Here is a 15,728-nt window from a genome sequence, read left to right as displayed (position 1 = left end):
GAGCTGCAGTTTTGGCATTAGCTTTAGTTTGAGAGTTTTAGTTAATGACCCTGTTGGCCTAGTGTTTAATATTTTCTTTTTGTTCTGCACAATTCTCATTAAAATTCACTGAACTGTTCAATCTGCTTCAGTGTTTTCCATCTGCACTTGGACCATCATTGCAAACCATGTCACTCTACTGTGCTGTAATGTCTTATGTTCTTGTTCTTTATCCATCTATAACCAGGAGTTACTACTTCAAGTAGTAGCCCAATCGTTGACTTCATCTGAGTATCCTGCAGCTATCTCTGCTTCTGAAATGAGAAGCACAACAGGCAGGGTTGGAATGAGGGGAGAACAAGAAGGGGCACTCTCAAGTTGCATGGAGGTAAAGACAAAACATACAAAGCGATGAGGGATCAATAAGGTACATATCATTATTCTCCATGAGCACAGGTGCTCCAGTGGTAATTGCTCCCATAAAAACCCCACCACTCTTGGCCAAGACCTGCTCCTCCATCTCAACAACACATTCATCCGGAGTTCAGCCCGCTTCCATTCGTGAAGCCATGAGCCAACCTCAACTGCAGAGCTTTTGTTGGATTTGTACCTTCACTGCTAAATCACTTCCCTGATGTTCTCTATCTCAGTTCCAGCTCCATGAACGAGGCTCATTCCTTACTCAGCTGAAGAATTTTTATGCAAACCTAGAAATGAATGTCAGTCGTAGCCAACTCCACTTTATCAACTGGAAATTAATCAGGCTGAGAGATGCATGATATTGGTTCGGAATGAAGATAACAGATATCAGAGTACAAGGAGTTTTAAACAGATTCAAGGATTTTGACAGAAAACCAAACTTGAGGGGAAACTTACCCTGCTTTAACCTAAGAGCAGACAAGCGTTGTAGATTTTTCCCTTTTCCCACAACATGTTCCTTTTCTTTCCTTGGTGCTTCTCCAATATGACACTTCCACAGGGTGACCCACCATGGCTCTGCTAGCTCAATATCTCTCCAGGATACTGGTGGATTACTGATACTTTAAGCAAGGCAATGATATCTCATTCTATAAAAGGAGATTGCCTTTTGCAAAGCGGTATTTCAGAAAGAGAGAGAGCAAGGCAGCCTTTGGAAGTTTCTGCAGAGGACACGGTTTTCTGCCAGCCCTTACACTGGACCAGTCAACACACAAAGGGGCGAGCCACACTTCTAAGTCTTAACAACCAATAACTATTACATATTTGGCAGCCATCATGACTCTGAGAGTAGAACCAGAGGAGTCAGAAGTAGAAGAGAAATTCACCTTATGCTTCGTACTGAAGAAGTGGAATGCACACACGTGTGTGCACTTGTGTAAGATATTAAAGAAATGGTCCTATGAGCATATAGACACTGGGAGGTTCATTCTTGGTACGGCTTTTTCTTTCTCACCTGCTGATTTATCCTCTTCAAAGATTTATCCCATTGTACTTTCTAAAAGAACAGATATTTGCCCTCCATTCAGACACATTCCTTTTTTTTGTAATTTATTTTTTTATTGAAGTTCATCATCAAACAAATATTTCCATAAGATGTATTTCAGACATTGTACATATATATCATATAATCATATATATCACAAATCTCCACAAAGAATTTATCTGGGGTATACACTTATAGAAAAGGGTGGAAAGAAAAGACAAGCAAAAGGAAAGAACTATGTACAAGTAGGAGTGATTTTTTTTTACAACAGATTCATTGATTTGTAAGAATAAAATCAGGCCTATGAGGCATTATGTAGTTAAACCATTTTTCCCAGTATGAATCAAATTGTTCCAGCTTATGATTAACAGATGCATCTCTTTTTCAAGTACAGTAAGTTCTTCTGATAAGGATCTTCAATCTAAAACACTAACACTGTTTCTCCTTGCACAGATACTCCCTGACCTGCTGAGCATTTCTAGCATTGCCTGTCTTTATTTCAGATTTCTGTTCACATACATATTGACAGTTGGCTGTGGGAGCCTCCTCCTTCACAAAGTGACTGGACATTAATAGTGTCTCATTGACTACAGGCTGCTTAAAGATTTTAAAAGACATGAATCCAATTTGAGTTCTTGTTTTCCTCATTCCATTCTAAGCCTAACCATTACTGTGAGCCGAATCCACACCTGAGTCGAGCCCCCAGCTGTTAGCCAATCAGCAGCCAGTGACAGTGTCCATGCAATCAACTATTGAGCTCTGGAGGTGTGCCTGGTTTTCCAAAGAGCTGATTGAACAGTCAGCAGAGGCAATGTCCCTGACTGAACAACGCATTATCACATTCAGCAATTTTTAGAACAAGAAAACAAACCATCCACTTGCATCAGAGCTGGTCCAAGGTCCTATTCTGGAATATGCAGCAACTTGCCAACCTCAACACTAATAGAAAAAGATACATTTTAACAAATATTGATCACTGATTGCCGAAACAGGGTATTGGCTGGATTATGTATTAAAATATTTGAAGACGTGTTGCTCTTGCACATTTCTATCGATTGATGTCTAATTGTTAGGACATTTATTAAAAGTACAAATTTCTGTCACTGGATTACGTATTAACTGCGTGCTCAGTGAGGTGGGTCCTCTATCTGTGACGAACATCACAAGCAGGCCCCTTATCCAAAGTGGTTGGTGGAGAGGACCAGCTAATTCTGTATTTAAAGTCGCAGGCAGTCCAGAGAAAAGTCATCAGACACCTGAAGAACTTCAGAGTTAAGGTTGCTCGAAAGAAAAGAAGTTAAATTCAGATTAAAGAACTGACCGGGCTACCGATCAACAAGAGAGGGAGTGAACATCACTTGGTTAGTGTTTGTTTAAGTAGATGCAATTGAGAAAGGATGTATTTTCCAGCTCAGACTCATGAGGTTAAAATTTATTGCAGCTGTTTTTTTTTGCATATTACTGGGAGTTATTTTTTATTTCTATTTCTGTTGTGTTTCTCCTGTGTATCTTATTTTGTTTTGTGATTTTTTTTCCTTACAAGGCAGACAAGCAGAGCCAGATTATTGACATTTTTTATTATTATGCTTATTCTGAAAAAAAGTTTTTAAACAATGGACACATTCAGAAAATGTACATTTAAGACAGTCTGTTATAATCAAGGAACTGCATGCGACAGTGACATAGTTGTTTTACAGGTTTTTGGCGATACGCTTATCGGGGAAGACATGGCCCCCCAGCTCCAGTCGCAGCTTCTGCGCACCCTGAAAGTGGTGCATGGAGATCTGAATGAGTTGAGTCCTGCGGTGAGAGACTTTGTGGAAGAAAGTGTGAAGCTGTGTCAGCCAGCCAGCATCCACATCTGCGACGGAAGCGAGGAAGAGAACAAGCAGCTGCTGTCCCTGATGGAGGAGCAGGGAATGATCAAACGCCTACACAAGTACCAGAACTGGTGAGTAATTTCCTCTCGCCTAGTTTCTCTTCATATATTTTTATTGTGCATGGCAAGTTTAGGTACATCATATATACCTTTGTTATTGAACATCAGTAACGAGCACTAGCAGGCCTGATACACAAATGTTATGTGCAAAGCACAGCCCATCCTCAGAATACTAGCCACTCTATTTCCATCCTTTGTTTGCAGGACTTGGCTGAGGATGCTAGGGCACCTAAGTAACTGCACGTACAATTATATAATATTATATAATTATTTTTCCTTGCACTAATTAACATTGCACTAATAATAATCCATGCAAAGTTCTTAACGTGCTTGATGGGATTCCCAGGCTGTGAATTCTGTAACCAGGGTCGCAGTTCCAAAATAAGGCAATCAGACTGGAATATCTTCACGAGAGTGTTGTGAATCTTGGCAGTGTTCTGCCTAAGACGGCAGTGGAGGCTCAGTCACTGAGTGAGTTCCAAACCAAGTTTGATAGAGTTCTGGATTTTAGGGGAAATGAGGAATGTGAGGTCAGTGCAGGAAGTGGAGGATCAGCCATTGAATAGCAAAGTAGGCACGAGGGGCCAAATGGCCTTGGCCTGCCTCTTTATCTGATGGTGAACGAGCAGGGATCCAGTTCCTGCAACACCCAACACAGAGCAAGAATTCTCATACTGAGGTCAGCAAGAAATAGTTATTTGTACAGTAGTGAAGAACAAAGTAAAACAAGAGGTTAACAAAGTGAAAATTTGAGGAATTGTTGCTTGACCTATAATAGTAACAAACAAATTATGCTTTGTGAGCACATTATTTCCACTACCTCGACATGTTGGCAGGACTTGATTGAGGTTGCTAGGGCAACTAATTAGCTGCACATACCTATAATATCATCACACTCTTTATGGCAAATGTGCAGTGATCCACTTGTTGTAACATTTTGCACAGAGGGAGAACTTCTAGTTTGCAAAGTGACAGGGAGGAACACTCATTGATGTAAAGCAAGTGGCAAATATCAGCATGGCTGATCATTACAGAGTCAGAACATGGATCCAGGCCTCTTTCAGGAACACCACATACCAACAGGCACAACCATATTAGTTAGAAAATACAATGCATAGAGTTCACTGTCCCATCCCCTTGGCGCCTTACCCCACACATGTGCATTATATTCAACACAAAACTCCCACCTTACAGAACTGGCTTGGGCATTTAGAGTTTTGGTGGCAGAAGCCCGCCCTTGGTTCTGAATGATTACACATTACAGTGGTGTGGTGGTGAGGCTGTAACTGTGAGGATTGACTGACCTTAACGACGAGTCACCACTGCTCATTCTCACCACCTTTCACCACCTACAGCTGGCTGGCTCGCACAGATCCCAAGGACGTTGCTCGTGTGGAGAGTAAAACTGTGATTGTGACCCCCGAGCAGAGGGAAGCGATTCCCATAGCAAAGAACGGAGTGAGCCAGCTCGGGCGATGGCTGTCAGAGAAGGAGTTTGAAAAGGCCTTCAATGCACGATTCCCAGAGTGTATGAAAGGTACAGGCATTAATTCAACCTTCCACTCCTGTACATTGATGTGAGTTGTGCTCATTCACAATGTAATAATTATGCCAGAGTTATTGAACCTTCCATGTGGATCTGTCCAAGCCTCAGCTACGTGTCCATTGGCCACATCTCTCACCACTCAGGATACTAACATGGTTTCTGATCTGTGTCACCCTACACCTAACCCTGCAGTGACAACGTCAGCTTACAAACACAGATATTACAAACAAATTTCCTAATAGCACTGCTTGTACAAATCTAATAGTCCTACTGATGCTCACAGAGTAGAAGGTGCAAATCAGAAGCCCTACCGTATCTCACAATTTCAAATGTACAAATCGGAGACCCTACCGTATCTCACAATTTCAATTGTGTAAATGAGAAACCCTACCGTATTTCACAGGGTAGATTGTACAAATCAGAGACCCTACTGTATTTCACAGGGTAGATTGTACAAATCAGGGACCCTACGGTATTTCACAGGGTAGATTGTACAAATCGGAGACCCTACCGTATCTCACAATTTCAATTGTACAAATCAGAGACCCTACCGTATTTCACAGTGTAGATTGTACAAATCAGAGACCCTACCGTATTTCACAGGGTAGATTGTACAAATCAGAGACCCTACCGTATTTCACAGGGTAGAACCTGCTGAATTTTACAGATTGTACAAACCACAGGAATCCTACTATATTTTTCAGAGTAGATATGTGCAGTGACTAAAATCTGAATTAACATTTCAATAATAAGGATTTATCTGTCAGTGATTTTCTACCCCAGCAGTGTCTAAGACCGACTTTATTGCTTTCGTTCTTCAGGGCGTACAATGTACCTGATCCCATTCAGTATGGGACCTGTGGGGTCACCTCTGTCCAAGATCGGTGTTCAGCTCACAGACTCGCCCTACGTTGTGGTCAGCATGAGGATTATGACCCGTATGGGATCGGCTGTGCTGGAGTCCCTGGGCAGTGGCCAGTTTGTGAAGTGTCTCCATTCAGTGGGCTGTCCCCTACCGCTGAAGAGTGAGTGTGCATCCTACTGTTTGAAAGAAAGGGTTGTTGCTGTCTGAGTGTTTTGGGGGGATGTGTCCGATTATGTATTGATCTTCCGGTGACAATCTGCCTCTTGTGTGTAGAGCCGCTGGTCAATAACTGGCCCTGTAATCCTGAGCTGACCCTGGTTGCCCACATCCCTCAGCGCAAGGAAATCATCTCATTTGGAAGTGGCTACGGTGGGAACTCCCTACTGGGGAAGAAGTGTTTTGCTCTGCGCATCGCCTCGAGGATTGCCAGGGATGAGGGCTGGCTGGCTGAGCATATGCTGGTAAGGAGATGGAGCTGCTCGTGGTGAAGGGTCATTCAGCAGCTGAAGATTCTCAGAAATGTGTTTCTGCCCTCAGCTTCTCACCAGCCTCTCTCCTCCCTCCACAGATTTTGGGAGTAACCAACCCCAAAGGCCAGAAAAAATACATAGCTGCAGCTTTCCCCAGTGCTTGTGGCAAGACAAACATGGCCATGATGAACCCAACATTGCCCGGCTGGAAAGTGGAGTGTGTGGGAGATGACATTGCCTGGATGAAATTTGATCAGCAAGGTTTGTTCACTTTGACACTTCTCTATAGCTGAAGGCAGATAAAACAAAATAATTCTAAGGGAAGGTGTTCAGTTTATTCTGAACATTGTGCATGGTGTGAATATGGACGGATCTGTTAATAACCTGGCCTCCTTGTTCCTTTCCCTAGGAAACCTACGGGCAATCAACCCGGAAAATGGCTTCTTTGGTGTCGCCCCTGGGACTTCGATGAATACAAACCCAAACGCTATGGAGACCATTTGCAAGAACACCATCTTCACCAATGTGGCAGAGACCAGTGATGGCGGTGTTTACTGGGAAGGCATCAATGAAACTCTGCCCCCCAATGTCACAGTGACATCGTGGAAGAACAAAAGGTGGACTGAGCAAGATGGGGAACCTTGTTCACACCCCAACTCCAGGTTCTGTGCTCCCGCCAGGCAGTGTCCGATCATAGATCCCAACTGGGAGTCTCCCGAAGGCGTTCCTATTGAAGCAATAATATTTGGAGGGCGAAGGCCAAATGGTAAGGCAATTTATTCTATAAAACAGCACTAACAAGCTACATAGCCTATAGGTTTCTGGCATCATGTAGGATTAACTGCCCAATGTGCAGGTGAACACTCACAAGCAGAAGTGTCTGGAACCAGGCAGTCCTAAAACAAGCAAATGTACAGTGCAGGAGATTAAAGCACAACACAGTCACGTAGCATCTGTGTTCTCCCTTCTCCTCCATCGTGCACTCAGCATGTTGGCATTGCTCCAGCGCGTGGACCAGTGCCGGTGTGCGGCTCAAATGGGCAACATTTCCGCGATTTCCCTGACCTACTAATTCGGTGCCAGTTTCCCCTGCAGCAGCAGGTCAGCACATGTATGTCCCAAATTTGCACCTGCTACGGTGAGCCTCTGCACCGGCTGCAGGCTCCAGTGACTTAGTCCAAGAAAGAGCAATGCTGTACGCACCACCCCACCTCCGGCATCCATTCCCCAACAGTTCATCACTGAAGCTTGTTTAGGCTAAACGTGATGTTTCCAGTGAACATTGTGAAGCTTCATTTATAAAACGGGTACAGTACATTAAAATGATCTCAGCCTAACTGCCCTTGGGAAGGCAACAGGCAACGCACCTGACAGAGTTTGCTGAATCCTCAGGGGTTTGCCCTTAAACTGCGTGATGTAATTAGTGCAGATTTACTGATGGTGGCTACAGTACTGCTTATCCCCACCCTATCAAACTCTCCCATAATTCTAGCAGAACAAGCCTCAATCTCTTTGGTCGAGAAAAACAAATCCTACAGAAAGCAGTGAATACAGGCCAGTCCATCGAGGGTATCACCCTCCCCACCACTGAGCACATCCACATGAAGTGTTGCTGCAAGAAGGCAGGGACACTCACCACCCAGGGGATGCTCTTCTCTCTTTGCTGTCATCCTGAAGAAGGTACAGGATAGGACTCACAGCAACAGGTCGAGGAATGGTTATTACCCCTCTATCATCAGGCTCTTGAGCCAGAGGAGATAACTTCACTCAACTTCACTTGCCCCCTCACTGAACTGTTCCCATAACCTATGGACTCACTTTCAAAGACTCATGTTCACAATACTTATTGCTTATTTAGTATTATTTTTTTTTGTATTTTTACACTGGTTGTCTATCATTGATTCTATTATGGTCATTGCCCACAAGTAAATAAATCTCAGAACATATATGGTGACATAAATGTACTTTGATAATAAGTTTAACTTGAACATGAGGAGTCTCTGACATTCTTTCCTGATAGGCAAAATCTTGGAGCATCTTTCATGCAAGTCCTGCTGCACTTTGTAAACATCATATTGTGCAGAACCCAGCAGTTCACAGCACTCCAAGTGTGGGCTAACTAAGGTTTTACGTTTATTTCCACAAACTCTCTACTTTTTGATGTCAGTCTGGAAAAGGGACCCAGTGCAATAACAGTTTGTGGGAGTGCCTCTGCAGCTACAGACTTGTGTTCTACAATATAACGGGCATTTACCCATATCTCAAAACGCTCTCATCCCATTGCAGGGGTCCCTCTGGTGTACGAAGCGTTCAACTGGCAGCACGGAGTGTTCATCGGGGCGGTCATGAGATCAGAGGCTACAGCTGCAGCTGAACACAAAGGTACGAGGGAGCAACTGGGGCAGGGAGTGCGGCGAGGCAGGGTACAATACACAGTGACAGGGACTACTGCAACCGTGTGTACGAGGGAGCAACTGGGGCAGGGAGTGCGGCGAGGCAGGGTACAATACACAGTGACAGGGACTACTGCAACCGTGTGTACGAGGGAGCAACTGGGGCAGGGAGTGCGGCGAGGCAGGGTACAATACACAGTGACAGGGACTACTGCAACCGTGTGTACGAGGGAGCAACTGGGGCAGGGAGTGCGGCGAGGCAGGGTACAATACACAGTGACAGGGACTACTGCAACCGTGTGTACGAGGGAGCAACTGGGGCAGGGAGTGCGGCGAGGCAGGGTACAATACACAGTGACAGGGACTACTGCAACCGTGTGTACGAGGGAGCAACTGGGGCAGGGAGTGCGGCGAGGCAGGGTACAATACACAGTGACAGGGACTACTGCAACCGTGTGTACGAGGGAGCAACTGGGGCAGGGAGTGCGGCGAGGCAGGGTACAATACACAGTGACAGGGACTACTGCAACCGTGTGTACGAGGGAGCAACTGGGGCAGGGAGTGCGGCGAGGCAGGGTACAATACACAGTGACAGGGACTACTGCAACCGTGTGTACGAGGGAGCAACTGGGGCAGGGAGTGCGGCGAGGCAGGGTACAATACACAGTGACAGGGACTACTGCAACCGTGTGTACGAGGGAGCAACTGGGGCAGGGAGTGCGGCGAGGCAGGGTACAATACACAGTGACAGGGACTACTGCAACCGTGTGTACGAGGGAGCAACTGGGGCAGGGAGTGCGGCGAGGCAGGGTACAATACACAGTGACAGGGACTACTGCAACCGTGTGTACGAGGGAGCAACTGGGGCAGGGAGTGCGGCGAGGCAGGGTACAATACACAGTGACAGGGACTACTGCAACCGTGTGTACGAGGGAGCAACTGGGGCAGGGAGTGCGGCGAGGCAGGGTACAATACACAGTGACAGGGACTACTGCAACCGTGTGTACGAGGGAGCAACTGGGGCAGGGAGTGCGGCGAGGCAGGGTACAATACACAGTGACAGGGACTACTGCAACCGTGTGTACGAGGGAGCAACTGGGGCAGGGAGTGCGGCGAGGCAGGGTACAATACACAGTGACAGGGACTACTGCAACCGTGTGTACGAGGGAGCAACTGGGGCAGGGAGTGCGGCGAGGCAGGGTACAATACACAGTGACAGGGACTACTGCAACCGTGTGTACGAGGGAGCAACTGGGGCAGGGAGTGCGGCGAGGCAGGGTACAATACACAGTGACAGGGACTACTGCAACCGTGTGTACGAGGGAGCAACTGGGGCAGGGAGTGCGGCGGGGCAGGGTACAATACACAGTGACAGGGACTACTGCAACCGTGTGTACGAGGGAGCAACTGGGGCAGGGAGTGCGGCGAGGCAGGGTACAATACACAGTGACAGGGACTACTGCAACCGTGTGTACGAGGGAGCAACTGGGGCAGGGAGTGCGGCGAGGCAGGGTACAATACACAGTGACAGGGACTACTGCAACCGTGTGTACGAGGGAGCAACTGGGGCAGGGAGTGCGGCGAGGCAGGGTACAATACACAGTGACAGGGACTACTGCAACCGTGTGTACGAGGGAGCAACTGGGGCAGGGAGTGCGGCGAGGCAGGGTACAATACACAGTGACAGGGACTACTGCAACCGTGTGTACGAGGGAGCAACTGGGGCAGGGAGTGCGGCGAGGCAGGGTACAATACACAGTGACAGGGACTACTGCAACCGTGTGGGCGGGCAATGTGTTACAGCAGGATGGAGGGCGCAGCAACAATCAATACAGAATCCTTTATCATGGATCCTGACAGGAAAATAACATTGCAACATGGAGGGCTGTGACATCAGGACAGGGCAGAACCAGTCGGTAAAACAAAATAATGAAATAGGGACACCGAGCTCAATAATACTCAGGCAGGACCCTGCAGTATCATAGACCCAGTGGTAACAGCACAACAACATACAAGAAAGCTACAGCTCTGAATATCACAGCAGTGGTTTTTGAGAAGGGAAACAACACTCCAATTCACTCCTCCCATGATTAATACTTCAGAAATTCCTACAGCAAGGTGCATGCAACGAACATGAAGCTTTGCTCAACAGAAACCAGTAAGCCATGCCTTTCCATCTGAGTCCAGCACGAGGGTTGTGTTGTGAAGGAGCTTGTTTGCACACTGAAGGCGCATGACACAGTGATCCCCACACTTCCCCGGGCACCAGTTCTTCACCACTCCTCTCTCGTTCTTCCTCAGGTAAAGTCATCATGCACGATCCGTTTGCCATGAGGCCTTTCTTCGGGTACAACTTTGGCAAGTACCTGTCCCACTGGCTCAGCATGGAGCACAGGCCCTGCTCAAGGCTTCCCAAGATCTTCCACGTCAACTGGTTCCGCAAGGACAAGCACAACAACTACCTGTGGCCGGGCTTCGGTGAGAACTCGCGAGTCCTGGAGTGGGTGTTCCGGAGGATCGAGGGGGAGGACTGCGCTAAGTTCTCTCCATTGGGCTTCATTCCCAAGGATGGAGCTCTGAACCTTGACGGCCTGGCTAACATGAACATGGATGAGCTGTTCCGTATCGACAGGGAGTTCTGGGAAGAGGAAATAAAAGAGATCAGAAAATATTTTGAAGAACAAGTCAACAACGACCTTCCCAGAGACATAGCTAATCAGCTGCTGCAGTTAGAGCAGAGAATAAATCGCTTGTAACAAAGATCAGCTGAAAAGAATAGAACAACATAATTATTTTCCAAAAAAATGGCCTCTAATTGTTTTGTTGCGGTGTTTATTGAGACAGTAAATGAGATTCATACACATACGCAACAACATCGGTGAGCTGTGCCTACAATTGTAATTTTTTCACTAAATGATAAGAGGGCAAAAATGTTCCTTGAAGTGGGCATCTAAAGTCAAATATAGCAACTTGTCCACCTGCATTGTGTACCACAGACAATTATATTAACAGAGCCTTTGAAAGTACACTCTGGCTGGGGAAATCCAATGCTCAGAATCTGTTGCAGAACTGCTTGTAGCCTGTGTGAAGAGAACAGGACCTTAATCTTGTGGTCAACTGTTCTGAGCCCGTATTACAGTTCCTGTCGGAGTTTCAGAGCGTGCTGTCCAGTTAGCACCATGGAACAGGATACCTTTAGCCAGATAATTTCAGCTTTACTATCAGCTATGATAAAGTAATTAAATCATTGGCAAGGTGCAGTCAGCGACCAAGTGTCACGGCCTCAGCGACAGACAACCTGTAATATATCAGAGATACAAACTTGATCCATCAGAGAGCAGCTGATAGTGAGGCTGGAAGCCCAAATCAGTTATTAAAGAAAAGTATGTTAGTCTATTCAAACGATAAAATATTTTTCTACAACTGTCTTTGACTGAACTTACATTATAACATATGTTCTATGAGGAAAGATTGTTGTGTATATTTTGGTGCTTAAAAATAAAGTGTTTTCATATGTTCTCTACACTTAGAATTTTATTTAATTGTGTCATTTTGGGAGGCTGTTATTTCTGTTCATTCCCAGGGATGTGAGCATGAGAGGCAAGGCCACCATTTAGTGTCCATCCCTGATTTCCTTTCAGAAGGTTATAATGAGCTGCCACTTCAAACTACTTCAGTCTTCCTGTTGACAAAGAAATAGAGGATGAACTTACATTTTGACGTGAGCCTTGATTGCATAAGGCACCAGCAATATGCCAGAAATTCGAGAGTGTCGGGGGCAGAAGTGAATGTAGTTGCTGTTAATGAGAAGGTGCTTGGGAAGCTGAAAGGTCTGAAGGTAAATAAATCAGCTAGGCCAGATGGACTACACCCCAGGGTTCTGAAATAAGTAGCTGAAGAAATAGTTGAAGCATTAGTAATGAACTTTCAAGAATTAGTAGATTTTGGAATAGTTCCAGAAAACTGGAAAATCGCAGATATCACTCCGCTCTTTAAGAAGAGAGAGAAGCAAATTAAAGGAAATTATGAGCCAGTTAGCCTGACAAAGTGGTTGGGAAGATGTTAGAATCCATTATTAAGCTACAAGGAAAAGCTGCAAGTATTCAGATGCGAACGTACAGAGAGTACAGATTAATTGAGAAATGACTGAAAAGAGTAAATCGGACTTAAAGGGAAAATTAAAATTAGTAACTGAAAATAAACTAGACTGAATAACTTGAATGATAGCAATATGATTGAGACATAGGAGAGAATTCTCTATGACTGAGGCAGGTCGGTACTCAGGCCTCACTGTTGGAAGTCGGGGAAAATTTTCAAATGTTCTATGTCCAAAACTGCCAAGGGTTTGATTTGGTGTTTTTTGTGCACTGTTGAGAAGGGATTGCTCGGAAAAGGAGAGTGTTTTCTTTTCTACCAGAGAAAAGTGCAAATTGAACCGGTAAAAATAATTTCCTATAATGTTAATGGGGTTTTGAATCCAATTAAGAGAAATAAGATTATGTCTAAATTGATAAAAGAGAGGGCACAAATAGCTTTTCTTCAGGAAACTCACATGAGCCAAACCGAACATGCAAAATTACAAAGAATGGGCATTAAGCATGTATTATATTCATCATATAAACTGAGCCACAAAAGAGGAGTAGCTATTTTAATATCAAGTGCTCTTAACTATGAACATATTTCAGAGATTAAAGACAAAGATGGATGATTTGTAAAGATTACAGGAAAAATAGAAGGTACTAAAATAACATTGCTGAATGTTTATGCTCCACCAAGTAGTGAACGGTCATTCTATAGACACATTTTTGACCTAATGGCCAGCTCTCAAGGGGTAGTAATTTGCGGAGGGGATTTTAATATTAGATTAAACTCTGTAGTAGATTATTCAGGAACAGTTATTCAGAATAAACCTCTGACTAGGAAAGTGAAATCACTGATGGAGGAGTTGGGAATAAGAGATGTGTGGAGGGAATTACACTCCACTAGTAAAGACTATACACATTACTCATTCCCTCATTCAGCTTATTCAAGGATAGACTATTTTTTCTATTTAACATAGATAGATTCAGGATAAAAGAATGTAACATTGCAACAATTGATCTGTCGGACCATAGACCAGTCTCAATGTCTAATTCTGGAAAGAAAAATGAGGAAAACACTACAGTGGTTAAATTCACATATACTCAATAACCAGAAAGTAATGGAGAGAATAAGGGGAGAAATTAAAGAATACCTGGACCTTAATGACACGGAGAAGCATCTCCAGTGATCTTATGGGGTACATTGAAAGCTGTACTGAGAGGAAAAATTATTTCCATTACCATTTATATGGAAAAAATTCAAAGCACAAAAACTGGCAAACCTTCAAGGAAAATTAAAACAACTTCAAGTTGCAGATAGCAACAAAATTAATTCTAATTTAAAACAGGAAATTAAGAAATTGCAAAGTGAAATTGATGAAATTTTTACATTGGAAACTCAGAGAAATTTTCTTTACCTGAGACAAAAGAATTACGAAGTAGGAGGTAAATCAGCTAGATTATTAGCATATAAATTATGTAAACAACAAGCAAGCAATACAATCCATAAAATAAAGCATCCAAAAACAAAGCTTGTTGAGAGTACAATAGGGAAAATTCAAGAGAGTTTTGAAACATATTATCGAGAGCTGTACTTTCAACCCCAATGAGTCCCATATGGACACTTCCCTGAATTCTTTAGAATTACCCAAGCTCAACTTGGGTAACTTTTTTTAGGGAAAAAAAAACCCATTTTATTCTACACTTCTCACATAAAATGATTTGACTAAAATTCTAGATCCAACTTTAGAAGACAATACAGAAACATATCATTCAGTCTGAGGAATGATCAATTAAATTGAGCTGAAAGTACATTGCAACAGGTCTTTCTGCTGTTTGGAACAAGACCTTCAATTGCAGTTTTTGTAACTTTTGCCTCTTGTTCAGATGATTCAATCCTTATTTCTTTTTGATGTTTTTTACTCTTTGCTTGTCCAATTTGTGGAACTCTTCAGTTGTCAGAAGCTCAAACTGCTTCTTCAGTGCAATAAAAGCACACTTCGATGAGTGATTTTGATGTTCAACTAAAGGTTCATCTTCAGGTCCCCAACCTTCCAGTTCTTTGTAACAAAAGAAGCACTGAGCAATGTCAGGACCATTCTCACTTGGGGTGTGAATAAATCCTTCTGCAGCCATATTCTCAGGCGTACACGCACAGTCGGTGATGGAAGGCCAGTTCTTGAAGGTGCCTAGCCACTCTTCAAAGGAGCAGTACTTGCGGTGCTCAATCAGGTACAACACCATCGTGTCTCCGATTCAAACTCGCCGCTGTTAGCCAGTAACTGCCAAAGAACTGAACACTGCCATCTCTAGATTAAAGGCCTGGAGGTCTCCAGCCTCTGATGGGTTTACCTCAGAGTGGTACAAATCGCTAAAGTCACAGTTAGCTCCATTATTACTTAACACCTTTAATTGGATCTTACAGAGGGGAGAAATTCCACCTTCTGGGAGAAAGACAATTATCTCAGTTATTCCTAAAGAGGGCAAAGATAAACTAGAATGCGGTAGTTATCAGCCAGTCAGTGTCCTTAATTCAGATTACAAATAATTTACATCTATATTAGCTCATAGACTGGAAAAGCTTCTACCTGGTCTCATCGACTTAGACCAGACTGGATTCATTCAGCAAAGTCAAACTCAGGACAACATAAGGAAAACTTTACACATACTAGAACAGGTTACTAAGAACGGAACAGAGATAATGGCAGTGGGATTAGACGCCGAGAAACCTTTTGATTCAGTTAGATGGGTCTTCCGACCTATACCCATCCTAAAGTGTTAGGAAGATTCAGCTTTCAAGAAAAGTTTATTAAAGTAATCCAGACTTTATATGACAGCCCGACAGCTCAAATTAAGATAAATGGGGATCTCCCTTACTCTTTTATTTTAGAGAGAGGAACTAGACAGGGATGCCCAATTTCCCCTCTCCTCTTTGCACTATATATTGAACCTCTTGCCCAACTAATAAGACAGAGCAAAATTGTAAAAGGTATCA

The 15,728-nt window shown here is 44.1% G+C and overlaps 2 protein-coding genes across 2 annotated transcripts; one reads left to right on the top strand and one right to left on the bottom strand.

The window, feature by feature from the left end:
- Positions 1-2,647: 2,647 nt before the first annotated feature.
- Positions 2,648-12,177, top strand: LOC132399709 (phosphoenolpyruvate carboxykinase, cytosolic [GTP]-like). The gene is made up of 9 exons (XM_059980388.1): positions 2,648-2,802; positions 3,139-3,392; positions 4,736-4,917; positions 5,748-5,951; positions 6,065-6,252; positions 6,360-6,522; positions 6,671-7,027; positions 8,548-8,643; positions 10,956-12,177. The coding sequence occupies exons 2-9, from the start codon at positions 3,169-3,171 to the stop codon at positions 11,408-11,410; spliced, it is 1,869 nt and encodes a 622-aa protein (XP_059836371.1). The 5' UTR covers positions 2,648-2,802; positions 3,139-3,168; the 3' UTR covers positions 11,411-12,177.
- A 2,380-nt stretch (positions 12,178-14,557) lies between these two features.
- On the bottom strand, positions 14,558-15,031 carry LOC132398891 (baculoviral IAP repeat-containing protein 5-like). Its single transcript, XM_059978723.1, has one exon. The coding sequence runs from the start codon at positions 14,975-14,977 to the stop codon at positions 14,633-14,635; it is 345 nt and encodes a 114-aa protein (XP_059834706.1). The 5' UTR covers positions 14,978-15,031; the 3' UTR covers positions 14,558-14,632.
- Between the last annotated feature and the right edge of the window lie 697 nt (positions 15,032-15,728).

Source organism: Hypanus sabinus, chromosome 9 (genome assembly GCF_030144855.1).
Source record: "Hypanus sabinus isolate sHypSab1 chromosome 9, sHypSab1.hap1, whole genome shotgun sequence".
Taxonomy (NCBI): domain Eukaryota; kingdom Metazoa; phylum Chordata; class Chondrichthyes; order Myliobatiformes; family Dasyatidae; genus Hypanus; species Hypanus sabinus.
This window is presented reverse-complemented; position numbering and strand designations above follow the sequence as displayed.